Source organism: Phaseolus vulgaris, chromosome 3, assembly GCF_000499845.2.
Source record: "Phaseolus vulgaris cultivar G19833 chromosome 3, P. vulgaris v2.0, whole genome shotgun sequence".
Taxonomy (NCBI): domain Eukaryota; kingdom Viridiplantae; phylum Streptophyta; class Magnoliopsida; order Fabales; family Fabaceae; genus Phaseolus; species Phaseolus vulgaris.
The window spans coordinates 52,006,759-52,024,138 of NC_023757.2; the positions used below are offsets into that span (position 1 = coordinate 52,006,759).

Genomic DNA, 17,380 nt, shown 5'->3' on the forward strand with positions numbered 1-17,380 from the left:
ACTTTTTGTTAGGGAAAAAATACAACAAATGATGGATATATGTGAACCTTAACAATGAACAGACAATAAAAATAATATGAGTGATACAGTCGATGTTATATGGAAAGATGCGACAAATAAATCATTTTATGCCCCATCAAATTAAAGGATATTGCATGTCATACTCTCCTGTAATAGGGAAAGGTTGATCAAAAGGGATTAAGATCTATTAATGAGTTGTCACCATTAATCATTTAGATTTGGTCTTACCTCTAATTATTATTATACTATTAAGTTTATATATCCATTTTTACTTTCATAATTATTAGCACAAATCGTTTAATGACAAGTATATCAATCGCACGATAGTAAGTAGTAAGTAATTATCGTTCTCCTAAAGGACTTGTGAAATGCACGACAATAATTACAACTCATAACTAATTTAGACTAAAGAATATTTCCATACATTGTTTTGATGTTAACAAAATTAAAACCGTGCATAAATAATTAAAACCTTTTTTGGGATTTTATCAAACCACTTAAAATGTATATGAAATTAGATGTGATGTGTTATTGCTAGGGTTAGACTTCATTGAACCTCACTCTCATGCACATAATCACTCGACTTTTTTCCAATTTAATACTATAGTCAATCCATGAGTTTTCTCAAACTCAATTTTCTTAGTAAAATGAGTTTTAAGTTTCCTTGTTAAGAGTCAGATCCTTAAGCATTTAATAAACAATTTTGCTTTCACAATAAGGATTTAAGACAACTAAGGAGTTAAGTTTCATTTATAGATACAAGCTTTAGTAGGTATTTTACTTTGGTTATAAATTACAAACGATGTTTTTCAATACCCAATGAATCAAATATCAAGTTATGGGTGATAAAATCACAACAAGCATCAAGCGTAAAAGTTGAGTGTTATCATTATGTCTTTAGTAATAAAAACAATTAATTATGTTTAGCTTGGAAAATTGTTACTGTTAGAGCAAAAATCCAACACCATGTAGTTTTGATTAAGTATTTAAAGTAATAAAGCATGAAGTTGTGTTTGATATGACGAAAATCAAACCATACAAGTAAATCATTTATCAAATGATAAGAGCACCGTGACTAACCACAATGTTAGGTAGTTGAAGATTAAAGTTTAGACGATGACTACATTTAAAAGACCAAGTTGGCATCCTTCTGACCTATCATATATTTACGAGTCAATCCGATTCCCATATCTCCTTGGATCTCCCGTTAAGTTGTTAGGAGTCCCTTTAGTTGAATCATTATGAGTCTCAGTAAAAGTTGATTAACCTAACTCTCAATCAACAATTTAATGTTTCCTTTTACTTGTAGTAGCTCATGCTTTGATTCACCCTAACCAATGATGAGTTTCTATTAAGATTGGAGTCTTTCATTCCTTGTCGCTTCAATCCAAATTGAACTCGTCCCAACAACGAAGACCTTCCTATTGTAAGGTGATACTCTGCCCTTCCCTTAAAATCCACTTTGAGTTTTAGGGGTAAAGGAGTAACTAATCTAACTTATTGAGTTGTCAATATATTGAACAATTAACATTTGAGCGAGCCACCTTGTCTCACTTTGGGATGAGAGGGAAGGTTGGTTTGACTTAAATCCCAAACATTTTCTTTCATCTTACATTGTTTTATGATGTAATAAGATAGATTTGTTATTATTATTATGCTAACTTGCTTAGTCCCACTGGGAAAACCTTTGTTCCACTCGTAACTTTAGAATCCACTCATTTTTCCTAGTTTCTGAAAGCCCTTGTATCTTGGCTTACTCTTATTTCTCAACTTGAGTTTTGAGTTTAGCGACTTTTATCATTAACAAAAATTTGCGCTAATAAGACAGGTGGGGAGTGTATGCCTTTTTCATAAAATATAAAGCTCTTTATACTTTAACGAATAAATAACATCAAATTCATAGAATAAATGGTCAAGAAACTAATAGAGAGAGAAATGTCCTTTTCATTATTGGTGGACATTTCGTTAAATTGAACTGCTCATAGAGCTTTTGATTGAGTTGTTTATGTTTTAGAATTCCATGGATAATTAGGGGTTTAAGTTCAAAGGTTACAAAATGTAGTGTTTTTTTTAAGGGTGATCAAAGAAACCAAAACTTTTTGCTACTTTCTTTTCTATTTCTATTTCATAGCGAAATATTTCCTTTGTATCGAAATCTTAACAAAAATTTTAAAAAAACAATTGAATTGAGAACACAAAATATTACTCTAATCACACATTCTCACATCTCTCTACATAACATATTACAATTATCTTTTTCTTTAACGTTAAATTATTTTGTTAATTATATTTTAAAGAATATTTTTCTTATAACTTCTTAATTATAATATTTAATAATGACTCGTATTATTTTAAAAGTTTTTAAAATGCAACACAGACATGTGTTTTCATAATTAAAATGTACTCAATAATTAATGGTTATAAAATTACATATTGTTGGAGATCCCACATCGACTAGAGATTAGAGCCTTTCATCGTATATAAGTGGGTGCAAACCTTAACCTCATGAGCCGGTTTTATGGGGTTGAGTTAGGCTAAAGTCCATTTCGTATCACATATATAATATAATTTATAATTTATAATTATACATAAAAGAGACTTTCTTTGCGTAAATATTTTTCTTTTCTATATTAGTCTAAAATCAAAATTTTTTTTGGTTTTCTTTTATTTCTATCACAATTATCTCACACTCGATATCATTTCAAATTTCTTAAATGGTAAATTTAAATATATGAACAAAATTATTTTTAAACAAAACAACATAAGAAATAGTTTTTATTTTTTACTTATTTTTCTTTTTCAAATTTTCACATATCATTTGATCTTAAAATTGATAATGCGGGTAGGTTGGATAGGACAACTCGTGGTCTGATAGGAAAAAACACTAGATAAACTTACTATTTTAACATATTAACTTGTTTAGGTTCATCCCATATAACTAGCGATCCATACAAACTAAGTACGAGATGAAGTTGATCAACCCCGCATAACCTCATATCTTAAAATTTTATTTCAGTACCTAAAAATAACACGGGGAGTGCAACCAACCTTAAACATAATTTCTCTTACATATAGTTTTCTTAACCACAAATTTTTTTGCATGAGTTATTGAGAAAATGAGTCAAAATAATCAAATTATTAAATTATATATTTTTTATAATTAATAAAATTTCATTAAAATACATTTATATATATATATAATTTTTTCAAAAATATTTTTCTTTTGTTAATGAATGCGGAATAAACCTATAAAATCAAACAATTAGTAGCCAAATATTAAATAGGCTAGCTTCCATTATCATTCCTATTTAATATGTATAAAATAAGATCACTTTTATTTTATTTTATTTTATCTTATCCTCATTCTAACTAAGGTGATTCTGCCACATAAATCCAATTTATTTAGTACACCTTTCAACAGCGACAACCCATTCTTCAAATATAATTTTAATATCAGTGTATTTTTTAATATTTTTATAGGAATTTGAAGTTGGAAAAATATGTTTTCACATTTAATTTACTTTTTAGAAAATAAAATTATCACTAAACTAATTATTCGATTATAAGTCTTAGTTAAATTTTCCACAAAAAAATCCCATGGAGAGAAACTATCTTTTTAAAATAAAAAATCACTTAAATAGTTACCATGTTACTTTTGTTAAATTATTTAACACGTTAACAAATTAGTGTTTGCCATTAAAATAACAAATTATGTATGGGTTCATACATAAAAGAATATGTAAATATTGTTAGTAATAATTTTCGTTAACGAAATAGAATCGAGTCATTATAATTTCCACATTCATGATAATTTGTAATTCTTTTTTATAAAATATCTATTTTTGTGTTGTTAACACCATTAAAATATAGGTAGGGTTAAATGTTTTTTTCTTAATGATTAAATTATTTTATTTAATTAGTATTTTTTTGTAATGGATAGCATACTGGTTTTAACTATTTGATAAAATTAGATTTAAGTTTACTTATATATATATTTTTTTAAAAAAATTGTGTTGATGGGTTGGTATATTTAAGATTTATTTATAAAAAAATATTTTATTGGTATAATAAATTTTTTTTAATTTATTTTTAGAAATCGGTATAAATAGATATAATTTAATTATGTATTTTTGTTAACATATAAGATTCTCTCTATTTTTTCATATTTTTTAATTTTTTTATTTATTTTATTTTAATAATATAATGTTTGAGGTATCAGTGTTTTTATGATTAAGATCCGAGAAGGGAGTGGGTTGGCCCGAACCGTAACCCGAATTCGAAACCCGAAACGTGAAACCCGAAACCCTGTTGAGAAGCATAGCAGCGGTAACATAATAGGTTTTATGGAGGGTTTATTGGCGGCTGGGTTGTGTGGTGTTTGTTTCAGATCTTTTGCAGTTAACACAACACCGTAACGCTTTCTCTTCTCTTTCTCTTATCTCCGAAATGTGGACCAAATTAGCGAAGCGAGCTTCATCAACAATAAGGAACAGTTTCCGTGTTTCTTCTTTATCTCCCAGATTTTTGCAGCCTCAAACAAGTACAATACTATGCACATACCCATGCCAGGGTTTAGCCAGAGTGGGAGTGAATCGGTCCTCGTTTTTTTACGAAGGTTTTTCTTCGCCGTCTTTGATGGTGGCCGGTAAAGGTTACGCCACGGTTGCGGAGGCAATTGAATCGACGGACACCGAAGACGATCACGAGGAGGTTCAGGAACTGTTGCAGGAAATGGCGAAGGCGGAACAGAAATTGGACTGCAGCAGCTACAAGTACAAGATGCTGAAGAGGAGGCAGATAAAGGCGGAGACGGAGGCGTGGGAAGAAGCGGCGAGGGAGTACGAGGAGCTGTTGGAGGACATGCGCAAGCAGAAGCTTGCTCCCAATTTGCCATTCATGAAGTCGCTCTTCCTTGGTTGGTTCGAGCCGCTAAGGAATGCGATTCTCGCTGAACAAGAGCTTTGTAAAGATAGCAGGTGCCGATTGAACCACGGTCCTTATTTCAACGATTTGCCCGCGGACATGATGGCTGTGGTCACCATGCACAAGTTGGTGGCTCTGTTGATGACCAATTCGAATGGCGTGGGCACCGCCAGAGTCATCCAAGCCGCTTGCCAAGTAGGTGAAGCAATTGAACATGAGGTATACGAGTCTCTCTATCTATGACTGCGACATTAATTCGCTAACGCAAGTGTGATTGATTTCGGTTTTTATTGTTCAACTTGGGTATTACTCTGTTGAATTCGCAATGTTCAAGTGTTCGTTAACTGAAATGCTACCCTTCTATGTGGATCAGGCTAGGATATTCCATTTTATGATGAGGGAGAAGAAAACCACCGCTGACAACTCATCTCATCTTGCTCCTGCAGTACAAAGCGGAAAAGTGACTGGAGAGACCGAGGAAATGGAACAAAAGAAGAACAAGCTTCGGAAAAGAGTTGCTGGTTTGATGAAAAAACAGAAGAGGCGACAAGCGATGGGAATAGTTCGGGGTCAAGATTATTGGAAACCTTGGGGGCAAGAAGCTCAAGTAAAGGTTTGTGATGCTTGTACTTGTAAGTTGTACCTGCGAACATGGAAAGTTTATTCTGTTTGTATTACAATGTATTTATTGTACGTTCCAGGTTGGCTCTCGATTGATTGAAATGCTAATAGAAACAGCTTACATTCAACCGCCTGCCAATCAGTTTGGAGATGGTCCACCGGATATACGCCCAGCATTTAAGCATACCCTTAAGACACTTTCAAACGAGTCACAGTGAGATTGACAGTACTCTTTCACAATCAATATCTACAAATTTGAACGATTACTTTTTCATTCCTAAACAATCGATGCTTTCTACTTAACTAGGAAGGAAACTAGGAGATATGGTGTTATTGAATGTGATTCTCTGGTGCAAAATGGCCTTGAGAAGTCTGTAAGTAACTCTACGGAATGCTTCTTCTTGAATTCATGTCCCCTTTTCTTTAAGTAGGTTATAGGCAGAATTATTATAGGTCATGCTAACATGTCTTGTACTTTCAGCTATACTTCATGCTTAAGTTTGTGAGTTTGATGCTAACATAAAATTTTGTTTATTTTGGCAGGCACGGCACGTGGTCATCCCTTACATGCCAATGTTGGTGCCACCCATTAGCTGGACAGGGTACTATAGATGTTTATACATTTTGTTTTCTTATTATAAAGATTTAGCTTTTTCCCATTCGTTTTATCTTTAGTTTAATTCCCTAATGTAATACCTACATTTTTTGATAGTATAATTTGAATCACATGAACAAGTTCAAACATCTAATTACTTTGTGTATGCTTTACTGATTTTTCTGTGATAAGAACCTTTTGGCATCCCACTTCGGATTGAGTAATGACTACATTTTGCTTATTGCAATATCTTTTGTAGCTATGACAGAGGAGCATACTTTTTTTTGCCATCGTATGTGATGAGAATCCATGGAGCTAAGCAGCAACGTGAAGCAGTTAAGAGGGCTACCAAGAATCAACTTGATCCTGTTTTTGAGGTTTGGATATTCTTTTTAAAATTATGTTTTTCTAAGTCTATTCATGGATTGCTGTTGATAGTTGTTGAAATTAATTCTGGTATTGTTCTGTTACTAGGCCCTTAATACTCTTGGCAGTACCAAATGGAGGGTAAACAAAAGGGTTCTGTGTGTGATGGATCAAATATGGGCTAATGGAGGACGCTTGGCCGATTTGGTGGATCGTGATGATGTAAGCAATAAACAAACCTTGTTGCTATATTTATCTGTTGAATACCCAGATTCCCACAAAACTTGGCCCACTTTATTGGAAGAAATGATATTCCACTTGAGTAGCTTCCAGCACAACAGTATATATTTCTTGGAATCATGCATGATTTTTATTTTTCGTTTAGGGTTTGATATGTATTAATCGATAAAAAAAACATCTGAATTCTTAATTTACATTTTCCTATCAATTGAAGAGTGAGGGAAAAGATAACAAGGGGCATAAGTGGGAATATAGTTGTAATGAACTTACAAATGCAGCTAGGTGTTTGTGAAAGAAGGATCCTTCCTAATTGAGTTATTGGGTATCTACTCATTGAGACAAAATTGGGACCTTTGGGCAGTGAGGAAGTAATCCCCTGAAGTTCTGCATTGCCTTGGTTCATTTTTTATATTTTATTTTATTCTTCTACATTTATATCGATCTGCGGACTTAGTGATATCAGTGTCAATGGTCTTTTACAATAAAGTTTGTATCAGTTGCTTCAAAGTTTCTATTGGATATAAATTTTTGAATGTGTTGTCAAATATAACTCAAGACACCAGGGTTGTTCACTGGTTTTTGATTGAATTCTCTTTTTAATCTCAAAGGTTCCCCTCCCTGAGGAACCAGATACAGAAGATGAAGCAGAAGTCCGAAAATGGAAGTGGAAAGTCAAAACTGTGAAAAAGGAGAATAATGAGAGACATTCACAGCGATGTGACATAGAACTTAAACTGGCTGTAAGAAATCTGCTACTTTTAGAGAGATTGAGTTATGTAGTAAATGCTTTCCAGGATATGTTGCATATATTTATCATTGTTGCATTACATTGGCTTTTTTGGCTGTAGGTTGCACGAAAGATGAAGGATGAAGAAGGTTTCTATTATCCTCATAATCTTGATTTTCGAGGGCGAGCTTATCCCATGCACCCATATTTGAACCATCTTGGTTCTGATTTATGCCGAGGCATACTTGAGTTTGCAGAGGGACGTCCTCTAGGGAAGTCAGGGTTGCATTGGTTAAAAATACATCTTGCAAATTTGTATGCTGGCGGTGTCGACAAGTTATCTTACAATGATCGAATAGCATTTACTGAGAACCACCTGGATGATATATTTGATTCTGCAGACAGGCCTCTTGAAGGTAATCGCTGGTGGTTGCAAGCAGAGGATCCTTTTCAGTGCTTGGCAGCATGCATGAATCTCTCTGAAGCATTGAGAAGTCCTAATCCTGAGACTACCATTTCTCATATGCCAGTACACCAGGTACGTTGTGTGGGATGTCAGAAATTGTTATTTGGGAACAACTATATTAACTGATTTTACATTTTATACTACAAAGACAACTCTGCTACCATTTTTAATTGAAATTTTCATCTAAATGGAACAGTATAATTTTTTCTTTCAGAAGCATAGTTGTTAGCAGGAGGGTGAAAACCTTTAAATTGGAGTTGCATCTTAATCATATAAGTTGAAAGAAATAGATGAAATATATTTCTGAGATATTTTACAAATGTGATTACAGTCTCTATTTATAGACAGTTTTACAACCTAATTAAGGAAAGAAATAATAGGTAATGAAAGCCAGAAATAATGGGTGTTTAAAGCTGTACAAATAAAATAAAATAAAATCACTAACAAATCTGTCCTAATAAAATGGAATCTGCACTTAATTATAACATAATTCTCCTTATGCAACAATATATATTCATGCAGATAAAGTTTACCTTTTGGGAGGAAGACACAGTAAAACGTAGTCATAATAACTCTTGATAATTGAGAAATGTGTTAATTATAATAATCACATCACTCAGGCAACTTATTTATTTTAAAAATGTGTTTACTAGGATTATTTTCACCTCTCTTGGAAGTTTTTCCTTGGTACATTTTGAAATTGAGTTGTGACAAATATCTAATCAATATTAATATTACATGTAAAATTAGATGTATATTAGTCGTATTTGCTTGTTGCATACTAGTATACAGCAACATGCTGTTCATTCAATGTGTAAGAACTTGGGTTTTCATTCAGCTGTACCTAGGAATACATAATAAAAAAGATGAGTTTGTGTTGATCATAATGCGAGGTTTTCAGGTATCAAATACCTTATTAATTTTAGACTTCAACTAAGTTGGTATACTTAAACTGTATCCCAGTATTGCTCTGACATTTCCTAGTCACTCACTGCAGCATGCATGCTGATGAAGTTGAGGCTTGAAGGCCACTAATCCATTCTTTAGTATTTCTCTCCTAATTTTAATTTTTCCCCATGCTTGCTAGGATGGTTCATGCAATGGCTTACAGCACTATGCAGCACTTGGGCGAGACAAGGTATTTTGCATTTCTTATTTTTTCTAAGGTTTTTTGTGTGTATGATGAGCGGGTCAGAGTCTATAGGAGTTTGTTAAATGTTTAGTTGGGATGTTCCTTGTCTCTAATGTTGAGATGCTGCATCAATTGTAGGTATATAACCAAAGAAAATCATATAAATGCTTGGGCAATCCTCACTTTATTAGCTAGTTTCTGGGGTTTAGTAAGACCCAATTGAAATTGAATAATGAACCAACCCTTCATGCAAATGGCTTTTAAGCTCCTTCCCCATCTTGTCTGTGAGAGCAAGACTTTATTTGTTTCATGGGATTGTTATTCAATATAGCTTGATTGATAGAATTAAAATATTATTAACTTTTAAATTTATTTTTTATCTTTTCTCAACTGCTTGAAATTTCCTGATTCTTCTAGAAACTGAAACCATGGAAATGCAATGATTGCCAAATTAAAATAAATTCGTATTTTACATTGATTGCCAAATTAAAAAAGCCTAAAGTTGAATTTTTTATCAACTAAAATAGTTTCCTTCTTTTTATTGTCTGGAAACTTAAAAGTGATATCTTAAAATTCAATGACATGGATTTTGAGGTAGTTCTTAAATTCTGTTGAAGTTGGGGATGCTGAAATATTTTAAAATCCTATTGCTGTCAGAGTTCAGCAATCTAGTGCGAGAAGGGTTTTCTGAAGATTTGTGGCATATATAAGTATTTGAGAGGGAGGCAGACAGTAGGGTAGAAAACTCCACCAATGTCAATATTACACTAGTTTAATTTCATTTTCAGTCATCATTTGCTATTCTATATTTATAACCTAACGAGATGAAGGAACCATTTGGATTTCTTACATTGTGTTGAGGGTAGGATGTTTTCTTTATGGTTTGATATATATGCTCGGAAAGGTTGGACCTTGCACGCTTAAGAATAGTTGCTGTAAACTTTTATCAATATTAATGACAGCATGTTGCTATGATTCTTTATAAATTAATCACTTTTCAATTATAAACATCCATTCTAACATAAAGTATTTGAGAGGGAGGCAGACAGTAGGGTAGAAAACTCCACTAATGTCAATATTACACTAGTTTAATTTCATTTTCAGTCATCATTTGCTATTCTATATTTATAACCTAACGAGATGAAGGAACCATTTGGATTTCTTACATTGTGTTGAAGGTAGGATGTTTTCTTTATGGTTTGATATATATGCTCGGAAAGGTTGGACCTTGCACGCTTAAGAATAGTTGCTGTAAACTTTTATCAATATTAATGACAGCACGTTGCTATGATTCTTTATAAATTAATCACTTTTCAATTATAAACATCCATTCTAACATAAAGTAGGGTCAACTTTTGGTAGTTTTGGCATGACAACATTGTCTTACTTCAGTTCACCCTCTTTTTCTATTCTGCCTCATCATCAATTTTACTTCTCTTTTTGAAGTTGGGAGCTGCTGCAGTCAATCTTGTTTGTGGAGACCAGCCTGCTGATGTTTACTCAGGAATTGCGGCCAGGTAATTATCACTGATATTTCTAAAACTGCACTGGTCGTTGAACTTTTAAAGGAAGTAGCTCATTGTTTGTGTACTAGCCCTTTGACTTATCCCGGATGAATTCTGCAATGTTGGAATCACTACCATTGTCTCTCAATTGCAGTTGAGAGAGGCATGGTAAAAAGTTGTGAATTGATAAGAACTTTGAGAGGACCTTAGTAAAAAAGCTACCTGTAATAGTGGAACTCAACACTTTCAAAGTAGGAATTGAGTCTAATACCTTGCTATTCCATCCTAGTAGTTTTCAACCATGGATTGGTATCTAAGTAATAACTGATTATTTTAAGAGAAGAAGCTACTACTCCGCTTTTCAATTTCTCTCTAACTATTTGATTGCATTATATAGTTGTATTGTAGTATTTCCCCCAGAAATGAATGAGGAGACCCTATTAAATTATATATATTACTACTACTGTCTTTTTATTCCTCTATCTATGAACACTCTAAATTTATTTGCTGTTGGAAAGAAGTTTATGCCTTTTGACGTCTTTGGCTCTGGCAATATGGTGCAGAGTACTTGAAATCATGAAAAAGGATGCAGAGAAAGATCCCCAAACTAGTCCAAATGCATTGCATGCTAGGCGCTTAATCAGCCAGGTTTCTTTTAATTGCAAGTTTCAAACAGTTCTTTTTCTTTTTTGAATGTTTTCCTCTGGAATATTTGAAGATCAAATGGTAGGAGCTTGTAGACTTATTATTATTAACAACATTGTTGACTTCTCTGACATTACAAGTGGCTTTGATATTTTTTCTTTATAATGTAATATGAAAGGATATACATTTTTGTCAGCCTTAAACTTATATAAATTAAATACTATCATAATTAACATTAGGTGGACCGAAAGTTGGTAAAACAAACTGTGATGACATCAGTCTATGGAGTGACTTACATTGGGGCCAGGGACCAGATGAAGAAGAGGCTAAAGGAGCGTTGTGCCATTGAGGATGATGTAGAGCTGTTTACTGCTGCTTGTTATGCTGCAAAAGTATGAAAATTTGATTTAGTGGAATTGTATGTTAACATTTCTAAATCTATTCTATTATTTATTTTACTTTTACTTATTAGTCATTGCTTTATAGACCACTCTCACCGCCTTAGAAGAGATGTTTGAGGCTGCAAGAAGTATTATGGATTGGCTAGGTGATTGCGCAAAGGTATGTCTAATTTTCTGTTGATTATCATTGATTAAATGAATGAGTGAGTGCATCCTTGTATTGTCTCTAAATTTTGTAGAGACAGATGTTGCTTCCCATGTTTTAGATTCTCTTGGTGGGTTTTGGTTTGATCCCCCCACTTTTGTATTTCTTTTTTTCTATTAATTGTATTAAGAATGCTGCATATGATTGGTAAAAGTTGTAGTGCTAATTAATTGTGAAATATAGCTAATCTGAAAAATTTCTAATATATTTATGTTTATCATGATATACTTTTCATAGTTTATCTATCTAGTTTATTTAAATTCTGTATGTGTAATCTTATTGTTTTTAATATATGTCTCTTTTTGATACAATTTGTTCAAAAATTGACAGTCTAGGGTTATGGTAAGATGTTATCTTTAATGAATACATGTGTGTGTGAATAGTAACACAAGCCGACCTTCAAGACTTTTAGAGGTTTGTGGCAGACGACACTCATTATTCTCTTAATAAGTAGCATTTTTTTTCTAAAATTGGAGATTTTGTTTATCGTTGTTGGTGTTGAATTGTCACTATTCTACATTCTCTTCTATGATTAGGTGCTTAGTTATCTTCTACATATAAGCCAAATGACATGCTAACAGTGACCTTGAGGATCTAGTGTTATTTGTGACATTTAATACATAGTAAGTTTTAGGTTAAGGGGGAGTCTTAGAATAACCACATGTAGCTCAGGTGCATTCAGATTTCATTGGAATACGTTTTTGGGAAATAAGACTCACTTATTCATAGCCTTGTAAATTATATCTCAAAAAGTGTTACTCAAGCTATTCCACTCCACCTTTCTGGATTCAACACAGGAAAGTGGTCCACTATAATAGATTATGCAAAACAGCCAAAACTAATCATGGGTGAAATGAAATGGCTTGCTAGGTGCTATCTTTAAAACAATATTACATAATTTCTCTAACTCTTACACTCCCCCTTAACCTAAGACTTACTATGTATATAATAATAATAATAAAAACTAAATAAAACATGATAAGTTAAAAAATTGTAAATATAAAAATTCTATAGATATATATTAACTAAAGAGAAATAAATATTACTAATCAATGCATATATTGTTATATAATATATCCTCATGTAAAAATCTAGAAAGAATATTTATATATGTGTGCTATGAAAGAGTTATTTCCATTTTTACTCTTCCTTTTTTTATCTAATGGTAAACACTAAGTTGCACATTAGAACCATTATAGTATAAGAAAATGAAAGGCGAGAAGGAAGATTATTCTTTTTAAAGTTACTCAAACACTCTAAAAGATTTACTTCTCATCTTCGCTCTTCCTTTTTTATCTAATGATAAAAGAATGCGTTACTCTTCACAAACATTATACTAAAAAAATGAAAGAAGTGAATGAAGATTAGTTTTTTTAAAGTTAATCTTGGAGTAACTTAATCCATATTCTCATATATTTGTTTAAAGTTATTATCTGATCTTTTTATACTGGCAAAAGCTATACATGGAGAATAGTCTTTGAACAATTTGTCAGTAGCACCAAAATCAATAATCCATATATGTGGCTTTAGAATCTCTTTGGGTACTAGTAGGAGCATCAAATCTAATCTAAATTATTCCTTAATCTTAACTACCTGAATCTTCTAGAATCCTTATTTGAAATTTAAACTTAAGTAAAATTAAAGTTACATGAACCTAAACTTTTAATGCAGCACATCCCAATAGATGTGTAGTTTTCAACAATCACCAAGGCATGTTGACATCATTTAGGTGAAACTTCTTTCATATCAATTTTACAAGAGATCTTTAATAACTTCAGTATTTGATTGAATGGAGATGGAATAATCCGAGGATGGTATCATAATTTTATAGGGAAAGTATAAATGGGGATCATTAAGGAACCAGTTCTGTTATATAATCAGCCTGTTGACACCCCTATGACTTCAGGGGTCAAGCTTTTGTGAACTTGGGACATTTCCAACTGTAAATTCAAATGGTCAGCTAGAATATGTATTCTCTAAGTGATTGAGATATCTTATGGCAAGTTATATGTGAAAAGTGTGGTGCGTATATTTTATATGCTCCATATTGCGTGGGACTTTTAGAATGTATTTGTTGTTAGGGTAACAGCAAATCCTTATATTTTTTATTCTGAGGATATATAGTTGAGTTTTTGTTTTGTATTATAGGCACAGATTTTACAACATGCCCTTTTTTCTCTCCAAAAGTGCTACAGGAATTGAACATGTTATTAAAGAATTTTATGTTATTCTAACACTATGTTCGCATGCTTTTACCTGTTTACATCTCAATCATTGTAATGATTTAAATTTTGAACATCGAATAGGTGATTGCTTCCACTAACCAAGCAGTCCGGTGGATCACTCCCCTCGGTCTACCTGTAGTACAACCCTATCGACAATTAGGAAGGCATCTTGTAATTTCTCAACTGTTGGCCTATATTTTTTCTTCCTATTTTTCATTGTCTCTTTTTTCTTCCTCTCTACTAGTTAAATAAATTGGAAGTAGTTAACACATTTTTTGTCACTAATATGGTAATTGGATATGATGCACAGATCAAAACTTCCCTTCAGATATTGACATTACAACGGGAGACTGACAAGGTAAGACTTGTCTTTGGAACTAATTGTTCTTTTTTGAATATATCACAGTTTCATCTGTGAATAAGATCCTATATTTGTACGATTCTTGACGCATTACCATATCAACTTAGAGTAGTTCATGTTTTGACAGGCTTAGTTGCACCATCCGATTTATGTTCTTTTTGCTGTATGTATTACTTTGTTATTATGTTGGTATTATTTGTCAAAACCTGCAATGCCCTTGGGACAATCTAGGTGTCTTTCCCTAAGCATACTATTGTTAAGCTAATAGAATATCCACACTAATGTTACAGGTCATGGTTAAAAGGCAGAGGACAGCTTTTCCCCCAAATTTTGTTCACTCTCTTGATGGTTCTCACATGATGATGACTGCAGTTGCTTGTAAAAAAGCGGGCTTGAACTTTGCAGGTGCATATTGGTTTATATAAAAAACATAAATAGTCTTGGGTGAATGCAATTTGACTTTCCATTAAGAATTTAAATTTGTAATCTAATGCTTAATTGCAGGGGTTCATGATTCATACTGGACGCATGCATGTGATGTCGATGAAATGAACAGGATACTCAGGGAAAAGTTTGTTGAACTCTACGAGGCTCCAATATTGGAAAATGTAAAGTGTTTTTTATCTTTTAAACTACATAGGTTGTTTGATTGGGTTGAATTTGACTTCTAATTTGGTTACTTAGATATTAGATTGCCAAGGTGAAGCATTTTCTTCAAATCAATCCATTCTGACTCAATCCTTTCCTTTTATACTCTTAACTTTTGGTAAATGCTTGTCTGTTGTCATTCAATCCACTCAAACTTTCTCTTTTTATGGCTTCCTGTGTCATTCAAACCATTTGCTTATTAAGTCTTTTTGATGCATTTTGTAATTGTGTAAAGCATTTATGATTTATCTTGAATCATCTAACTTACCTTTCTACTTGACCAAATCAATCAACGTACCAGACTCAATTTTTTGGTAGCCTTGCATGTTGCTTTTGGATTATTATTTGACATATTTTGTATACAAGTAAACTCGTCATTGGATACCAAATGACTTGGTTGTTTAATAGTTCATTCTTTACTTGTAAATGCAGTTGTCCGAGAGCTTCCAAAAGAATTTTCCGACATTGAACTTTCCTCCCTTACCAGCACGAGGAGACTTCGATCTTCGGGAGGTTTTGGAGTCTACATATTTTTTTAACTAGACTCTCAGAAACTCGGGTTACTTATCTAGTACTACCTTTTCCTGTGGTACTGGGAGGCAAGTCTAACTGATGAAATTTGTATATATCTCTACATGCATGGGATTGTGAAAGCCTCAAAGACAACCGTCATGGAGAAGAAGAAAGAAGTGCGTGGAGCAAGAATTGGGTTGCCAAACTTAAAGAATCTAGTACTTCTTTTATACCCTTGTTTCAAACAGAGACATATTTCCTTCACGAGATGTCCCATAGTTGGAACTCAAGTTGTCTTCCCGAATGCGTTACATGTACAAGGAATGAGGTGATCTAAGTTGGGTTTTGGCATGTACAAGAAAGGGGGCCTTCAAATGTGGCTTTACATATGTTGACGATAACTGTTAAAACAAGAAGCATATACAGCAGCCAATCTGTTTTAGTTCGTGGTTGATGTAACAGATGAAGGATTGGAGCACTGGTAATAATTTCTGGTGACTTTCAGATCTGGATGCTACAGTCTTCATGGCTTTCTCTCTTACGCACAGCCAAAATCAAGGTTGCTGGCAAGATCCTTTGTTTTGCTGCTGTTATACAATTTGTATTTTATTTCATTCTTGTAAAGTAAATAAATTAATACCAAAAGAAAAAACACCTGCGGTATCAAATTGTACATGGACGTGTGTTTTTTAATTTAATCACTAATGATTGATAGGTCTCAAAATAATATTTAATGCAAGTTTTAAATTTATTTTTGTCAAGCATTTCCATTTGTTGATAAAATCTTAGTTTACAACAGTATTAAAGAGTTTTGCATTGCACCCTCATAAAACAATTGTTCTACGACATGGCGATACATCCGAGGAAAGAGCTCTTGGTACGTACCCTAATGTTCATGTTTAAGAAATGTTCATATATTCATGCCACAGAATATTATTTATATAGTTAATTACAAAAATTGTTTAAATTATGTGTATTATTTACGTGTAATAATATGAAACTCATAACTGCTTTGTCAGTCCAAAACATCCCCAATGCTACTTGGTTAATTTCATAAGAAGAAAAATTTGTCAAGACATGAATAAGTTGCACTTAAGTAACACAACAGGTAATAAAATGTACTTAAGCATGTACTTTGACGCATTTAATTGGAAATCGAAGTTTATTAATATTTATTTTCCTTTATTAGGTTGAGACTGCCATCTATGACAAATGGGTGGGGGAAGATAACCTACACATCCAAGTAACAGAGAACACGTTTAGGCATGTGCAATCGTTTGCATGTAAATCTAATGTACTTTGAAAACAAGATTTATTCAAAGGAGTGAGATTTAATGTGCTCATTGTTGTACAGGATAAGTTGGACAGCAACTAACAAGATGTTATGTAACTGCAAATCATATTCAACACAAACAATGAAGTTTTCAATTACTAATTTTCAAAGTTTTAAGGAATATGGTAGTTTTAAATAAAATAAAAAGTGAGCATTATTTTATTAAAGATGTTGTTTAAACTATAAAATTATATGAACATCGCTTAACATAATTCTAAATGAACTGCAATCTTCCAAATTAAAATTACCTTGACTCAAACTTTAGTTACAAAATCAATCATAAAATTATGTTTATGATACAAAATTCGATTGGGCAACCAATTTTCTCAAGCTTCTATTCAAGAAGAATAATTACATTTTGAAACTTCCAATTTCAAAGTTATAAAATCAACTTTTTATAAATGTCGCTTCTATCACTTAATTAAAAATTCTGCTGTATTAAACAAATTAATC

The 17,380-nt window shown here is 32.5% G+C and overlaps 1 protein-coding gene across 1 annotated transcript; it reads left to right on the plus strand.

Annotated features, from left to right (window-relative positions):
- Positions 1–4,363: 4,363 nt before the first annotated feature.
- LOC137808646 (DNA-directed RNA polymerase 1B, mitochondrial-like) lies at positions 4,364–16,358 on the plus strand. The gene is made up of 19 exons (XM_068609869.1): positions 4,364–5,163; positions 5,318–5,557; positions 5,646–5,779; positions 5,873–5,939; positions 6,109–6,167; positions 6,420–6,537; positions 6,635–6,748; positions 7,375–7,506; positions 7,615–8,031; positions 9,047–9,097; positions 10,538–10,608; positions 11,160–11,244; positions 11,481–11,633; positions 11,728–11,802; positions 14,154–14,243; positions 14,383–14,430; positions 14,724–14,838; positions 14,938–15,041; positions 15,514–16,358. The coding sequence occupies exons 1-19, from the start codon at positions 4,468–4,470 to the stop codon at positions 15,622–15,624; spliced, it is 2,880 nt and encodes a 959-aa protein (XP_068465970.1). The 5' UTR covers positions 4,364–4,467; the 3' UTR covers positions 15,625–16,358.
- The last annotated feature ends 1,022 nt before the right edge of the window (positions 16,359–17,380 follow it).